The following is a 17,443-nucleotide window of genomic DNA, read 5'->3' on the forward strand; positions in this document are numbered from 1 at the left end:
CTGCCTAAAACTTTTGCACAGTACTGTGTGTATATATATATATATATATATATATAAAATATATATGCACAAACGTGCCCAATGTCCATGTTTGTCTTTAATAGACGATCAAACCTTGATGCTTATGATGCGCAGGACAGCAGCTTAAGACCGCAGTCACGTGTCATGTGTCACCGGGAAAGTCTAAGTTGCATCAGCCACATGCGCAGCCTACAACCTATTTCTTACGGAGGGCGGTGAACCCTAATCTCTGATTGACTCCAATTCTACCCAATAGACTTTCGCATTTTTTAAAGACTTTCCAGATATAGCAAATTGTGTTTTTCAGGGGCGGCCCATCGCAAAGTGTGGTTTCACTGCGCCGGTGGTGTGTAAGTGCATTAGTTGGTGAATTTAAGAGGCACTTTCAGGTAAAAATAACTATAAACCATTTTATTTATTTTAAAACACGAAATAGTTGGATAGTATTTAGTCTACTTAATTCGTGTTTTTAAATTAATTGACGGTGGGGTGGTCAGTATATATTTTATTTCATTTAATTGCATGTCGTGTCGATGCATGTATTATTTTACATTGTTTTCATTTTTAATGATGCCCCGGCAATACAGGAAAAGTGGTAAAAAAATGACTTGCACGCAGATATATGTTAAACGACTCTGAGCTGTTTGATGCGCTTTAACGATCTCATTATGTACCACGTTTATTATGTTACGCCACGACCGAATTGACCGCGCCACATCATCCTAATCCAATTCTGTTATTATTTCGCACTGTCACTGTACTGCCCCTGTATTTTAAACTGACCGGCCGATTACTTTATGCATAGGACAGAAGGGTCGTGTAAAGCTGTCTTTTACGGAAATTTGCCATCTTGGCAAAATCGGGCTGTTTAGATCCTCCTAAATGTGCTTGGTCTACTTAAAAGATATTGGGAAGTCCTCGTAGTTCCTGCTTCCAGACAAGTGCAGCTAGTCAAACCTGTTAATGCTCCCTGAAGTTTTTTTTTTTTGTTTTTTTTTTTTTTTTTCAAACTGTACTAACAATTTTTCAGACTTTCGAAATACTATTTTCTGTTATTTAGATTATAAAGTATAGTTTGTTGTAATTTTGAATAAATTTATGTAAAATAAATGTAGCAAGGGAAGTGGCACAGTGGCTTGCGCTGTTGCTTCATGGTCCCAGTTCGAAACGCGAGCCCGATCTCTGTCCGTCTCCGCGTGTCTGAATGTTTTTTAACCTCATCTCAACTACCTGAGCTTTAGGTTAATTGTCGATTGTAAATTGAGAAAGTAGATGGTTTTTGTGCCCGAGGAAAAATAAAGGGTGCCCCGTCCAGGAACGTTTCCGACTAACCGCTTATGCAGACGAGATGAGCTGTAGCTGTTGTTTACACTTTGAGTCATAGCACATTAATCAATCTTGTTTTAAACGTCATATGCCAGACTAAGTGACGTTGTCAGGTTTGCCACTGTTGGGGTTTAGTTATATAGCATGTATACAAATAGTTCCATTGTGCAAAGAAAGTACAAATGCCATACAATTTATCGCCAGTGGCATATTTTGTTTAGGGCAGTAACAAACCCTGAATGATGCAATAACAGGCACTGGCACTCTGGGCCCAGAATTGAATAATTGGACTAGATCTGCTTTGTAAGTTCCCTTGGATAAAAATGCATGCTAAGTAATTCAATGAAAATGTAAATACATTTGAGATATTCAGCACAGGGAAGTGTGTGTGTGTGTGTGTATATGTATGTGTGTGTATATATATATATATATATATATATATATAATTGAAAGAGAAACACCAAACCACTGAGATTAAGTCGAAAAGAAAAATTTAATTTAACTTCATTTTTATTAAATAGTAGACTCGTAGCCCTGAATTTGTTTAAGCTGGTACAGTAACTGAATTTTTTAGTGAGGTTGCTTTTACAAGCATTTCAAACAAATAAGATACAATAAAATACTTATACAGACACAGTGTCTTGCAAAAGTGTTCAGGCCCTGTAAAGTTTACAGATGTTTTTGAATTATTAGTGATACATCTCTTGTGTCAAATCTACATTTGTACTGCAAGCTAGAAATTTTTGATGCTAGCTGTTTCCTGAGCTACTTCGTATGCCTGCCATTAACTTATTTTTTCACTCATTCTACCATTTTAATTTTATTCATGTCACAAATTTCACTTTGACCCTGAAGTGTAATCTTTTGCACATGTAAAGAATTTAGTGATGGTGCTTCCTGTGAAAATTAATTGTAATCCTGCATTTAAAATACAAAGATTTTGAGCAATATGTTTTGTGTCACTGTTTTAAAAAAAAAAAATCGAATGATTTATTCCTTTTTAACTTATCACACAATATTCATGCTATTTGCAATACAAGGGATTGGTGAATGTGAATTTTTATTTCTGAATAATGAAAGTAAAGCAAACTCATTACATTTCACTTTGTACATTTTTTTTCTTCATTATCACACATTACTCATGATAATACTAAATGAAATCAAATGACAAATCAGCATCAAGCAGTGGGGGGCAAGGAGGCATTGCAGCAATATTCTGGTACATTGCTGCTACAAACATACTTCAGGAGAAGACTTGACTTAATGAAATGGTGAGAAATACAATTATGGTCTAAAAAAAGTTTAATCTTAGTATAAGTAATCTAATGTTGTTTGATGCTGATTATCAGTGCGGTTATATTTTTGAGGTGTGGATAGTTCTCTGCTTTAACTATCCTAATACCAAATATAGACAAACATTTGTCAGCGTTAATGTGATTAACAAGCATTAATTCTTCATATTTTTTTCTTGCCCTTTGTCCTAGCCAGATATAATATTAACATGTCTTTTTTCATCTTCATTGGCACTTTACCAGATGTTGATGCTGAAAGAATAAAACTACAAAAGAGATCATTGACATAATTAGCCAAGCTAATAAAAACACTCCAGCAGCAAATGAAGTAGCTTCACCATTGCTCCATGTACTAGTTCACGGTGCCACTTTATAAACGGCTTGGTTTTTTGCAAAAAAATATAGTACGAGTAAGATATAACAGTGTAGTGGTCACCTGACAGAGCACTTCTTGATTGAGTGGAACCAGTTATCTGATTGAAAGAGAAATCTCTAGAAGTGTCCATGATGTTCCACATCTTTATAGATACCAGTGTCAAGGGACTGGGCACTCTGTGGCACAGGTGATTTAAACGGCAGCATTACAGGTACCAGGCAGACCGCTGTGTCCACTGGCAGCATATAGAGAGGAGAGCCTGTGTGACTGGAGATCTCCTGAGAGAAAGGAGAGAGTTTGCTTATTTGAAATAAAATGGTAAATATGTCCAAGGACTTGGACTGTGTGTGATGTGTATGTTGTTTCTCTAACTCTTCTGCCTCAGTACTCTTAGTAATATTTAATAATTAGATTGTGATGCTGATTGGGAAAATACAGTTGTGACCCCTAATGTTGACAGTCCTTGCCCTACCTCTTGAAGCTCATTGGTCATTTGATTTAATTTAATTAAATACCATGAGCACAGGATGGATTTCCATGAGCCCCACTTGCCATATTGAAAATCAATTAATCATTTTAACTGCTCACTTTTGATTTATGACACAAAAATAATTCAAAATTATATGCATAACATGCATATATATTGTTTCAATATATTTTATATGTTGGATTTCCTTACGTTTTGGTCTACCATAGTTAAGTGTTAGATAAAGTTAGCATTCATTAATTGAGACCTTATATTGACTCAGTATGAGTGGTGGACTATTGCCCCATCTAGAATTGAATCCCGATTTGCATTGGATGCTGTTAAAGAATGCTTCAGCCCTCAGTGACCCTGTATCGAAGTAAGGCGGTTCAGAAAAAATGAATGAAAAGATTTTTAGAAGGTTGTTACGGTTTTTGGTGATGTCCCTGTTACTATTTGATTATCAGCTCCTTCAAAGTCCAGTGGAGCTTTCACGTTTTCCAAGCGCTTAGTCTTATTTGGTTTCTCTTGTTTGAAATTCGCATATTCCCAATTTGTGCAAGCTTGAAAGGCTGTTCTGAATTAGCTCAATATAACTAAGTGTGGGGTATGCCTGATTGTGCCCTGTGAAGAACTAGTGTTTTGTCTAGATTCAAGTCCTTTCTTTTTCCCAGGACTGCTAAAACAGATGCAGATTTCGTTCGATCCACTAATGGCAAAAAGTAGGTCCTGAAAATAGAGAGATAAATGATAAAGATTAACTAGAAGAAGAACCAGAAAGCAACTACCGACTCAAAGACTCCCACTGGATATCTCGGCTATGGGGTTTCATTATCCAGCAGGGCAAAAAAAAGTCTTATTTTAACCTTTTTTTTTTATCAGTCTTATTTATAATTTCCACTATTGCATGTTGAATAATTGTAGCATATTTTATGATATAATTTATTATTGCTGGGCCAGTAACATATATTTACTATTGTATTGTGAGGTATAGTGACCAAAGGTTTGAATTATTTTAAATTACATCATTTAGAAAAAAAATACAGAACTGCTCTTTCAATTTTTAAGTAAAATGGTTAAGTCCTTGTTGGTACTTTGTCACTAATGAACATAGATTTGAAGGATTTTACACATTTTGCAGTGATTTGAGAGAGTGAACATCTGTAAGGTCATTATCATGAGTTTAGATAGATAGATACTTTATTAATCCCCAAGGGGACATTCACATTTAGTTGGAATAGATGAAGAATATCATGCTGGCATTGTTTAATGATTTATTATTCTAATTTTTCTGCTTTTTCTTCTCAATTTATAGAATGGACTCAACACTTACAGCTTCTCAGATTCGACAGAAATTCATTGACTTCTTTAAGAGGCATGATCATGAGTATGTGCACTCTTCTGCTACTGTGCCATTGGATGATCCCACACTGCTGTTTGCGAATGCAGGCATGAATCAGGTAATTTCTTACAAATAAAAAATATTGATCGATAGTTTCCAGTTAATCAACACTGATGTTGTCTTACCTTTTCATGAATTCTAGTAGTCAACGTTTTTTGTTTCTTCTTGCACTGCTAATTAGTCTACCTAAAGCTGATGTTGCATTATGTGCCTTCTAATCATTTGATATGCCAGACTTGCTGACTGCAGTTGCTGATGTTGCTGCCAGACTGTGTCAGCTCACAAAAGAAAATTAAAAATTGCTGGGCATGTCGTACTTAGTCACTGAGTGGCCACCATCCAGGATAGTTGTGCTTGCCTCTTTTTGTGACATCCTGACAGAGTCCGTGCTGTACAAAGGGTTAACAGTTATGGCAAGTTCAGCTGCAGTCTCATCCCTTTTTAATTTATTCTTTATGTTCTGTTTTGGTGTGTAAAACACAAGACATCAGATAAACGATCTTCTCTTCTGTTTGTGTGATCCAAAGCACCTGTTTTCCCAATTCCTTATTGCTGCATTATATGTATTGTACTTTCAGGTGGGCATTCATTGGTTGTTAGCCCTAATGCGCACAGAGCTGTCCCCAGTGGCGGCTGGTGAAAGAAATTTGGACAAGGGTGCACTTTTTTGGGGACAAGCTGAAGCGGCACTTCATAGCTCAGGAGAAAAGAAAAGAAAAAACACATACTTTAAGCTGTAATGTTGCCTACACACAGCGCGCTGATAGCACGTTGCCGCACCCACCACATGACGAACCACCTGGATTGGGACCCAAGTGCAGTGGGTGACACCTCTGCACCACACTGAAAATAGTGTGAGGTTTTTTTTATGGTGGCTGGAGTGCCAATCCTGCCAACAACCCCCATGTTTTCCCTGTAATTTGGAGGACCTGCTTGTAGGGCAGGGTGCAGACTAACATCATACACAGGATGAAGCAATTGCTCCGTTAGGCCCTTGAGCAAGACCCTTAACTTGCAGAGTCAAGTCTCAGCCAGATAAGGCGATTTATAGAACTTTAACGTCCGCAGCCGAGCAAGGGGAATCTTCTAATAAACCCTACCCAGCAATGCACACAAATTCACTCCACTGTTAAAAATAAAAATCTATCCATCTTGGCTATTATAACATAATAAGAAAACTATAAAAGAATGACCTTACGATAATGCAAAAAACAAAAAAAAAAAAACACTTAACTGGCATGATAACACCCAAACTACAGACAAACAGCACTGTCAAATGAATGCTGTATTTTGAATACTTATAGTTGTAGGAGCTGTAGAATTCATAGTTAAAGAAAGCAATTGTTGTTACATAACAGGTTTAGGCACCACAGTATTCTCAACCTTTTTAATGCATGGTTTGAGGAAGGGGTTACTTCAGACTTCCATCCATCATCCAACCCACTATATCCTAACTACAGGGTCACGGGGGTCTGCTGGAGCCAATCCTAGCCAATACAGGGCACAAGGCAGGAAACAAACCCCGGGCAGGGTGCCAGCCCACCGCAGGGCGCACACACCCACACACCAAGCACACACTAGGGACAATTTATAATCGCCAATGCACCTAACCTGCATGTCTTTGGACTATGGGAGGAAAACGGAGTACCCGGAGGAAACCCGGAGTACCCGGAGGAAACCCACGCAGACATGGGGAGAACATGCAAACTCCATGCAGGGAGGACCCGGGAAGTGAACCCGGGTCTCCTAACTGCGAGGCAGCAGCGCTACCCACTGTGCCACCGTGCTGCCCTACTTCAGACTTATTATGGCCAATTTAAATGCTCCACAAAATTTCAGTCTATTATTCTGGACAGGATGTATCAATTTTTGGTCAACTCTTTGTTGTGCCTTCCAAAGCCAATCCTGTAGCCGTCATCTAGCTGTTCAGCAGTACTAAGCCTGCCAAAAAAATGTAGCCTCATGCTATTGTCTAGATGACTGCAGCTATTTTAATGCCACTTACATTTTTCAGAAAGATGTTTTAGGTCTCGTACCCCTGTTGTCCACAATGGTTCGATACCAACAATTTGAAACTACAAGCAGAGAAAGCAAAAAAAAAAATGATATTACACCACACCCAGTTAGCCAACTCCATTTGTCATAACAAGAGCTGAAAGAAGTTTGTGTGTAATCTTGTTTTCATTCACTTTTCTGTCAGGTCAGTCTGGTCCAAACTCCATTATCTTCTTTTTTTTTTTTTTTCTCTTCAAGTGTATGATTTAAGATGGGGTGTTTCATTAAAGAAATAACCTGATTTTTTTATTTCTGAAGTTACTTTAAATTGCCATCTCTAAAGTTGCACTTGCTCATCTGTAGTTACATAACGTTAAAGGCGGTTGTCCCCAGAAAAATCTGAAAGCAACCAGTTAAAGGGCAGCCTCGGGTCACCTGCTTGCCAAAAGATCAATGACTCACATAGACTCTCATTTGGACAGCGTCCTTTACTCCAGAACTATATATATATATATATATATATATATATATATATAGCAGATTGCTGGCCAACCACAAGCGTTACCTGGTAGGTAACCACCCATACAATCAGATTGTGACACAGACTTCGAATGCCGTGAATGTAATTACCCCGATCTACATGCTGTCAAATAAACGAACCGCACGCCGTGGCGCAAGGTTCGATTCCCGAGAGGGAGTGCAGTGGAGTGTGTACACCTGATGAGCCCAGAATGAGGGCGAAACACGTGTCGTGTACTCTTTCCATTTGTTTGACAGTAAACTATTTCAACCATTCTATGATCTGCTCTTCACAAACTGAGGGCACCGTGGCGGATGTTAGCAGATTGCTGGCCAACCACAAGCGTTACCTGGTAGGTAACCACCCATACAATCAGATTGTGACACAGACTTCGAATGCCGTGAAATATATATATATATATATATATATATATATATATATATATATATATATATATATATATATATATATATATATATATATATATAAATTTTTTTTTATTTTTTTTTTTTCTTCTTTTCACTCGCACAGAAATTAAACAAATACAAGTAGGAAGCAATTTTTAATGGATGTTGACATGCACTGACACCAAGCACATTGTGCAAATAAGCACATTTATTTCATGATTATTTCATATTATCTAATTAATCTAAGTAGAGTTTTTAAAATATTTGGGTTGGGGGGGGACCACACCAGCGCCCTTACACCCCACATTAGGAATAGCCACTGGCTGCACCTCTGACTAAAGACAAAATCAAACCTGTCATGGACTAGATTCATGGGAACTCGCTGCCGAATGCCACCAACTTGCTAAGGTTATGTAAATGAAGGCTACGATTAAAAAAAAGTTTGAAAGTCACATAATCCTTTTTAATAAAATCCCTGTGTGCGTCCAGGTGTCCGTGTGTGTGTGTCTTCTGATGAAGTGCGCATGTGCGGGGCACGGTGCAATGCGCGATATTACTGTCAGAGAAAATTTATAGGTGTTTTACGGAAATACAAACCAGTATTACTGCGAGAGGAAATTAAAGGTACACAATACAGTGACGCATATTACAGCCACATACAAGCCAGTATTACTGTCAGAGAAAATTAAAGGCATATTACTGACGCACACGCCTGTATTACCGCCAGAGAAAATTAAAGGTATATTACGGACGTACAAGCCAGCGGACGTACAAGACAGTATTACTGTCACAGAAAATTAAAGACACATAATACACGGCGGCAGCCCACGAAGAACGGTCAGCTCAGCAAGTAAATATCAACAAAAGAAAGGCTGAAAAACAAAGAAAAATACGACCAACAAAAAGAATGAGGTCAAAGTCCCTTGCCATTTAATATAGACTGTTCCTACTAATGTTTATGCACTACTGTTCTAGCGCCCGTTATTGTAACGGGCTAAATGACTAGTATAATATAATATGGCCTTAAGGTAATGTATTGTTTTCAGTATAAATGGCAGTTTAACTACAGTGATTGTATTTTGACAAACATTTTGTTTATGCAGCATATTCAGTGAGCCACTAGGTATACTTTTTTTTTTTTTTTTGACGTATTATGTTGAACCGAGTATGTATTCCCTTAGTCTTTTCTAATTCATTTTAACATATTTTGTCTGCAGTTCAAACCAATTTTTTTAAATACCATTGATCCTACACATCCTATGGCAAAATTGCGACGAGCTGCTAACACTCAGAAATGCATTCGTGCTGGAGGGAAGCATAATGACTTGGATGACGTTGGCAAAGATGTATATCATCACACATTTTTTGAAATGTTGGGCTCATGGTCATTTGGTGACTATTTCAAGGTAAGTTCACTTTTTAGTAGATTGTCAGTTACATAAGATTTTGTGCAAAATTCTGTTACATCACTGTGATTTCTTTAAAATGTGGAGCATCAAATTAGTAACATAAATTTAATGAAAAACTGAAACTGAAGTATATTTTAAATTTTATTTGATTCCCTAACTTAGAAAATGTAGTGAGTCATTTATCAACCTGTGAGGTGAAGAGGATTTGTGCAATTGTCATGGTCTTCATTCAGTCCTTCTTTTGTATCATGACTTCTACTGATCACACTATAGAAGGACATTTTACAAAGCAGACTAGAACTTCTCCTGTATAATGTGGGACATTAGATAATATAAAATAAATACTGTTGGAAAAAACATGGAAGTTTAAAAAAAATATTGCCCCACACTGATAGTGAACATTGAAAAACAGCATATTTGTATGGTATCTAACAAAAGTCATCTATAAAATAAACAGCGTAACATTCCTATACTTACTTAATCCAGTTCAGAGTAACAGGGTGCTATGGCCCACATGGTAGCTTCTGGTTCAGGACAGAAACTAACCCTATGGAAGAGCCCACTTAAACACACACCCCTACTGGGTCAAACTTAAGAACACAGAGGAATAGACAAAGGCAGACCATGCAAACTTCACACATAACAGGAACCATATATGATAGGGTTTGAATCCAGAATGCTGGGTTTGTGAGTGGACTGGACTAGCCACTGTGCCACTATGTTGCCTTGATCGCTAATTAATCCAAAGGGATAATGTGGATTTCAAGGTTTAAATGTAGGGTAACACGTTTGCTTAGAACACTTGGTAGTTGATAGCTAACCAGCCAGAGCAATGCTGTGTATTGCAGGCTCTGATGAGAAAGTTCCTGCGCAACAAAAATTGGCAGTGGACCAGTACAGATAATAATTTCTAGATTTTACAGCTTTTCCTTGTTAAGTGGTATAGTTAGAAACTAAATCCTCTTAGTTTTCACTGCACAACATACAGTTCCTCTTTCATACAAAGCTGAAAATTAAGCTTAGTAAGGAAATGGTAGTATACTGACAGTAAGGTGTTTGAAATATTATATGTTAGCCACAAAAAAAAAAAAAAAAGATATCAACAGTCATTGTTAAAGTGTACTCTTGGGATTTTTCCATTTATTCTAATTTGGCAGAGTGTGAGGAGTTTTCATGAAAGTGTTCAATGATGAATTGGCAACTAATCGAGGGTCACTTTCTCCTTTTCTAAAGCCTCTGTAACCCTAAAACGGACCCTGAATTGTCTGATTTCTTTTGCTTTTGAGTCTAGTTATAATCAAATATTGAATTTCTATTTTTTTTTTATCAACTGACCCAGCTAGACTTGTTATGGTTTCCTTTTTATAAACAACTATGTTTGTTTATTTAAAAATAATTTGAATTTCAAGCCTAAAAGCCTTGAGTCCTCATGAACAGTTTAGAGCTCCTCCAGTGATTTAAAGTGAAATTTTCTCCCAACATTAAATTATGTTATACTTGTCTTTATGTAGAAGCAGTTTTTCACAATTGTGCGGCAACTGCTGACATTGTTATTCTTAAATGAGAAGTGGTTTTATTGCCTTACCACATGAATGTTTTTTTGCTGATTGTCTTTATTATGGATCTATACTATACTCTATACACGTAACAATAGTCACTCAATAAACCCATAAGCCAATAAAGATTTTACCAACTTACAAATCTGACCAGGCATGACACAGTGGTGTAGTAGTTTAGTCTCACTGCTCCAGCCTGTGGAATTTGAAACCTACACACAGTCACTGCCCTTGTGAAGTGTGCATGTTCTCCCTGTCTATGCGTATTTTTCTTCATTTACGCTGGTATTCCTCCCACATTTTCAAAGGTATGCAGACTAGGTAAACCGGCAACTATAAAATGGCCCATCTTTGAGTGGGATACGTTATGGGCAAGTTACTTGTCCAGTGTTGGTTCCTGTATTGTACCCAAAGCTACCAGGACAGGCTGCAGCCCTTAGTGACCTTTATTAAGTAAACTTGAGAATGGTATGTTTTTTTAAAAATAAATAACTTAAGAGCTGAAGTAATTTATGTGAAAAGTTATGGCTTTTCTAGTATTGCACACTTTTAGTGTCATCGCTTGTGTTTTTTTTTTTTTTTTTTTTTACATTCACTGTTGTGCTCGGACAGTCATAGAACATCATATAGGCTTGTAAGAAAGTGGCATGGAGAATCATGTCTGAAAATACAGAAACTCTTCTTAAGCAAGATCATTGTAAAAGTTGTTTCTAGGTGAGACTCGGTATACTTTAGACATGACTGGAAGTAGGTAATCTCTTAGTAAGGTTGATTCACAAGGACATACTATATTCTCAGACATGTAAGATGTTTTGTCTTTTTGTTTTATTTGGCTAGGATTTACAATACAGTATGTCACAAACTTGTGTTATTTAGTATTAACATATAATGTAAAATGTAATGTATAATATAAAATGTCTTTCTCTTTAAAGTAGAGTAAGCTATGCAATGCTTAATGCTTTAAGTGTTCAACCCGTAATTTTTGGTACTGAGGTTTACTCCTCTTTGACACAGCGTCTAGCTTGTCAGTTAGCACTGGACCTGCTGACTAAGGAGTTTGGCATTTTAATCGAGAGGTTGTATGTAACTTACTTTGGAGGAAACGAAGAAGCTGGGCTGGAGCCTGACTTGGAGTGCAAGCAGATCTGGCTGGACTTGGGGTGAGGGTGCTTACCTTTACAAATCATATGTTTCTTTTTCATTTTTTTTTGTTGTTGTGTTCATTCTGGCTGATTTAAGATAATGCACCAAAAACTTTGTTATAAATGCATATTATTTGAGATTTCAGTCGTTTTTAATTTTAATGTTTTATGACGTATAATGCTACCAAAAATCTTACAGAAATCAAACATGTTGTATTAAGAGCATTTTACTGGAGAATAGCATTCAATGGAGTGTGTCTGCTCATATTTTTATCCAGGCTACACTTTTAATGTGAATCTTCAAATAGTTATATTTTATCTAAAGATTTGATTATGCACAATCACAGGGTACGATTTGTTATCACTTAAATAAATACTAAAAATATACACTAGGTTATTGCAATGCAAATTGAAGAAGTGCATTTTAAATTATAGTTAGGCTTTATTTTTGTACATACTTTTTTCTTAATTTTTTTCTCCCTTGTTTCAAATTCTAGGATGGAGGAAAGCCGCATATTACCTGGAAGCATGAAGGATAACTTTTGGGAAATGGGAGACACTGGACCTTGTGGCCCATGTAGTGAAATCCATTTTGATCGTATTGGAGGTCGTGATGCAGCTCATCTTGTTAATCAGGATGATCCCAATGTATTGGAGATCTGGAATCTTGTCTTTATCCAATTCAACAGGTACTTTACTGAAGCACACAATCTATATACAATACACTGTGGTTTTGGTTCTAAATCCTAATTTTGTTTTTATTAAAAGAAACGCATATGAAAATGAGATGATCCCTACGTACACACCCATAGTTTCACTTGTTTTATATAGAGATTGTTAACTTTTGCATGTGAAAACAAAGTATTCCCGCCAGTCTCTGCTAATTCCACTACATTTACCTTTCTAGCACAGATTTTTCAATGATTTGGGAGTTCATTGTGAATCTAATTAATTGGATATACAGTATTTATGGTAAAAACAAGAAGTAATGCTGTGTAACTAGTAGTAATGGGAAGAGAGGAAAGTAACAAATGAGGAGACCATATGTGACTATTTAAGTGAAAAATCAATATGATCATAATTATACATCTGTCATTAACATTCAGCTGTTGTGTTAAAAATATTGGAGAGAATGTGATATATTTATCTAGCACATCAAAAAGATGCATTAATGATAGTTAAATTTTGAAAGTACCATAATATCTGTTTTGATATTGGCTTGCTATTCTTGTGGGGTGAAGGGACTGTACTGTGTAAGAAGCTTTTGTTTTTAAGTTCTGCATCTTGGGAATGGACCATATGCTGAGATTCCTCTGAAATGTCCTCTTTTGGGGGTCTACGAGATTGTGAACATTTGGTTAATGTTACAATACAAGAGATTGAAATTAACAATCAACGGGCAGCAAAACAGAGAAAGATCAACTTTAAGAGAACTGTCCAAGCTCTTACTATATAAGTAAATAAATAATGTAGTATTCTTTACTTTTAATGTTATTGTTAGTCATGGTTAAGGTTTTTGATTCTTCTGATATTTACATTTATTTTATTTTTATTATTGTTTGGAACTACCTACTGAATGCTTAAATATACTGATCATTAACTTGGTTTAATTTTGTGCCTTTTACATGTAGCATACTAAAGAAATGAGTTAATTATAGTTCACAGCCCATCAGATTTTTGTCCACAGTCCAAGGGCAGACAAACATTTTTCTTCCAGTATTTTGTTTTTCCTTTATGTCTTCAAGAATTACAGACAGGTCTTGCTGTTTACTGTTTTTACAGGGAGCCTGATGGTTCCTTGAAACAGCTACCTAAAAAGAGCATTGACACTGGAATGGGTTTGGAGAGGCTGGTATCTGTGCTGCAGAATAAGATGTCCAATTACGACACAGATCTGTTTTTGCCTTACTTTGATGCCATTCAAAAGGTGAGTTTGGATTTGGCAAAGTACTTTCAAAGATGGGAATTCTATCTCAGAGCCACAAATACTGATAAGCCAGTATCGGTTCCCTTGATTTCAAATCGGAGATCTTGTCACATTTAACAAGTGCAGTTGCTGAATCTCGTCACCTGCTATTCCTTGTCTTATAATCTGGCATCCTCAAGGTGATAAGAGATTACATGACACTTTCATGCTTCTTCTGCATAGTTAAAAATTTCAAATTATTGTGATCTCGCCACATTTTTTTACAGCCAATTAATGCTGCCTGACATCGCTGCAGATTTTTCCATTTTGGCAGTTCAGCTGTGTTCTTAGCCTTTTTTTTTCATTCTGTTGTAAATAGAGAAACGCAAACCATCAGATAAACAAGCTTCTCTGCTGTTTATGAAATCCAAAACTCCCGCTTTAATTCTTTTTTTGCCTCCGCATTGTACTTCTCACTGAATGCTCTTTGGTGATCAGCTGTCACTCACACAGGATTGCGCCAATATGGCTTAATATACATTGTTTGTATGATTTTTGTTGTGCCAAATCACAGAGCAGTAAGACTGAGTCATTAGGAATGTCGCACTACGTGTTTGGAAGCCACAAACTCACAGTATAACTATCAACAACTTGCTAAGAACTTTTCTAAATTAAGGCTATGACTGACAATCAACCGAAGAGTATGATGCTGGCCTAAAGTAACTTTTATCAATGTTCATATTTATCAAATAAGAATTGATACCTGTGTATGCCTCCTTAGCACTACATTTTCCCCCAGAATAATGAGCCAAAAAATTTGATTCCCCCCCCCCAACAAGAAAAATCTTACTGCTTTTTTTTTTTAAACATGTTAATACTAAAATGTCAACATAAATACAGTAGGAAATGTATGTGAAGTATCCACTGCTGTACTAATGCAAATTTAGTATACATCCTTCATGTTACATGTTTTGAAGTAGTAGCCAACACAAAGCTCAATGTTAAGATCAGACAGTAGAAGTCTGTTTCTTTGCACATTTTTAAAATATTTTTTCTGTTGCTTGTGTATGAGAAGGCAAGGCTTAGTTACTTTCATATTTCCCCTGAGATGAGTATTGACAATTGCTGCATTGTGAACAGTGCTTAGTGAGCGAACATCTTTCTTGTCCTTTGACTTGATCCCAATGTTTCTGCCTTTTTTTGCCACACACGGTGAAGCTTCATAGGACCAAATTCATCATGCCATATGCATCAGTTTCACTATTCATGGCAATGACTGATGGCGATTTACATTGTCATAACGATCTCTTGATTTGACAAATGGTTTAGGTTTAGTTTCAGTTTGTTCTAATCCGGCTTCATAGCTTCTTGTTTACACACCATTATGTTTTGGTTGAAGGCTCCACTCTACTCCAAATGTTGATGAGTGTGGTTAGAGTGGTAAAACACATTTATGGTTTTTGGAGCATAATATTATCTCATCCACTAGGTGGCAGCAGAATACTGTCCCAAGAGTTATTCAGGCTTTACCCTGTAAAGCAGATCCTTAAACATCACCCCGAATTCTGAGCCCGAGTCACACTTAGGATTAAAACCAAGGATGTTAAAGAGAGTTTTCAAAGAATGTTGTCACATTTTGTTGCTAAGTTTCCATTTTAATATGTTCTTTTTTGAATTTCTACATACAGTAGTCTTTAGCAGTTTTCATTGTATTTTATTAACGAACTGTCATTTTTTTAAAATTAAGTGTAAATCTATGTTGTGTTGTTCATTTGAGCTGCTCTTGTTACTCAGGGTACTGGGGCACGGCCTTATACTGGAAAGGTTGGTGCCGAGGATTCAGATGGAATTGATATGGCATACCGTGTTCTGGCCGATCATGCCCGAACCATCACTATTGCACTGGCAGATGGAGGACGTCCAGATAACACGGGGCGTGGGTAAGTATTTATACCACAAAGTTTTTGGATGTTTAAAGCTAATATGAATTACTACAATTAGCAATATGTTATAAAGAAAACATTTCACCAAAGCCTTGATGTCTGTTGTTTCCATGCCGAGGTGTTATATCCACTTTTTTTTCACAGGTATGTTCTGCGGAGGATCCTGCGTCGTGCAGTCAGATACTCTCATGAGAAACTAAATGCCCAAAAGGGTTTCTTTGCCTCACTTGTTGATGTGGTTGTGAACTCACTGGTAAGTGTCTCAGTTACTCCATCTCACTTTCTATAATTCTGTAGAGGACACATATTCTTAGTGTTGCTCCTCAGTTATATTGTATAAATCTTGTTTTCCTCTTTTTGTTTTTTGTTCTGATTTGAGGTTCCAGTAATACTTGTGCTTATTTTCAGGGAGGAGCATTCCCTGAACTAAACAAAGATCCAGACATGGTGAAAGATATTATTAATGAGGAAGAGACACAGTTTCTTAAGACTCTTAGTAGAGGGCGGAGAATTCTTGATCGAAAGATTCAAAGTATGGGAGATAGCCAAGTCATCCCAGGTGAGGTTCTGAAAGTGTATCTTGGTCTTGATAAAATTCTAAAACTGAAGGCTCCTATTTCTGATAATTTTGAAGCATTGTCTTTGGCATTTGATAACCTTATTGAGTTTCAAGAACTGACCGTTTGGTATGCCATGTATTAAAATAATTTGCAGTTCTAAGGATCTGAATAACTGCTTGCTGAATTAAAAACACTAAAATGCTGTCAGTATTCCTCATCAGCTGAATTTTGTAAAATGTAAACCCATGAAGCCTACTACCGCATTACAATGTTACTGCAAAATTAATCATTTTGACTGCAAGAGCTTAGCCCCAAAAGGCAATTTTGCTGTTACTGTTCACTGTTAAACTCCTGGTTTATAATAATATGGGCATTTACTGGGCACATTACTGAACATTAGAACATTCTAGACAGGAACAGGTCATTCTGCTCAACAAAGCTCACCAGTGCTGTCTGCTTAATTCTTCCAAAATAACATCACGTCTAGTGTAACATCAAGTGTAACAGTAGTTGTCTACAGGTATGTCATTTGTTGATTGGTTGCAAAAGACAGTGTTAGCCAAAATAAGAATATGCTTGGTATTTGAGAAAGACGAAGGAATACTGAGAGAATCTAAATGTTCTGGCAGCTGGGACAGGTAAAATGGTGCTTGGCTGATAAGATTCTTCATGCATGCCATTACTCTACCACAACCAGCCTATACTATTGACATAAAAAAGGATGAATGTGTAGTTTACCCCAAAATTTGGCCCTGCCATCTGCATGTCACAACAGTAATTGGGATTTGTTAGACCAGATGACGTTTTCCCCGTCTTTAATTATCCAGTTGTCATGATTACTTGTGGTTTTCTGCTGCTGCAGCCCATGCTCTTCCAGATTCAGTACATTATGCATTCACCGTATATACTCACATATAAGTCAGGTCTTGAAACCGGAAAAATCAATCATATAATCAGACCTGACTTATACGCCTGTTCAAAAATGCGACACTTAATTTTTTCTATTTTTTTTATACATCTTTTTGCCTCCTCCAATCTCACACCAGTTTCTCAGACGCATCAAATTTTGTGGCAGTGATCACGTAGGCACAATAGAGAGAGAGAGAGAGATGTTAGGAGCAC

The 17,443-nt window shown here is 36.8% G+C and overlaps 1 protein-coding gene across 1 annotated transcript in view; it reads left to right on the top strand.

The window, feature by feature from the left end:
- Positions 1-261: 261 nt before the first annotated feature.
- Positions 262-17,443, top strand: part of aars1 (alanyl-tRNA synthetase 1) — a 39,975-nt gene continuing 22,793 nt past the window's right edge. The window contains exons 1-9 of the mRNA XM_028809244.2: positions 262-410; positions 4,797-4,941; positions 9,023-9,211; positions 11,785-11,930; positions 12,410-12,601; positions 13,695-13,839; positions 15,613-15,758; positions 15,906-16,014; positions 16,170-16,320. Coding sequence (XP_028665077.1) covers positions 4,798-4,941; positions 9,023-9,211; positions 11,785-11,930; positions 12,410-12,601; positions 13,695-13,839; positions 15,613-15,758; positions 15,906-16,014; positions 16,170-16,320 — 1,222 coding nt within the window. The 5' untranslated portion in view covers positions 262-410; position 4,797. The remainder of the gene's footprint in view (positions 411-4,796; positions 4,942-9,022; positions 9,212-11,784; positions 11,931-12,409; positions 12,602-13,694; positions 13,840-15,612; positions 15,759-15,905; positions 16,015-16,169; positions 16,321-17,443) is intronic.

The sequence above is a fragment of the Erpetoichthys calabaricus genome, chromosome 9, assembly GCF_900747795.2.
Source record: "Erpetoichthys calabaricus chromosome 9, fErpCal1.3, whole genome shotgun sequence".
NCBI lineage: Eukaryota > Metazoa > Chordata > Cladistia > Polypteriformes > Polypteridae > Erpetoichthys > Erpetoichthys calabaricus.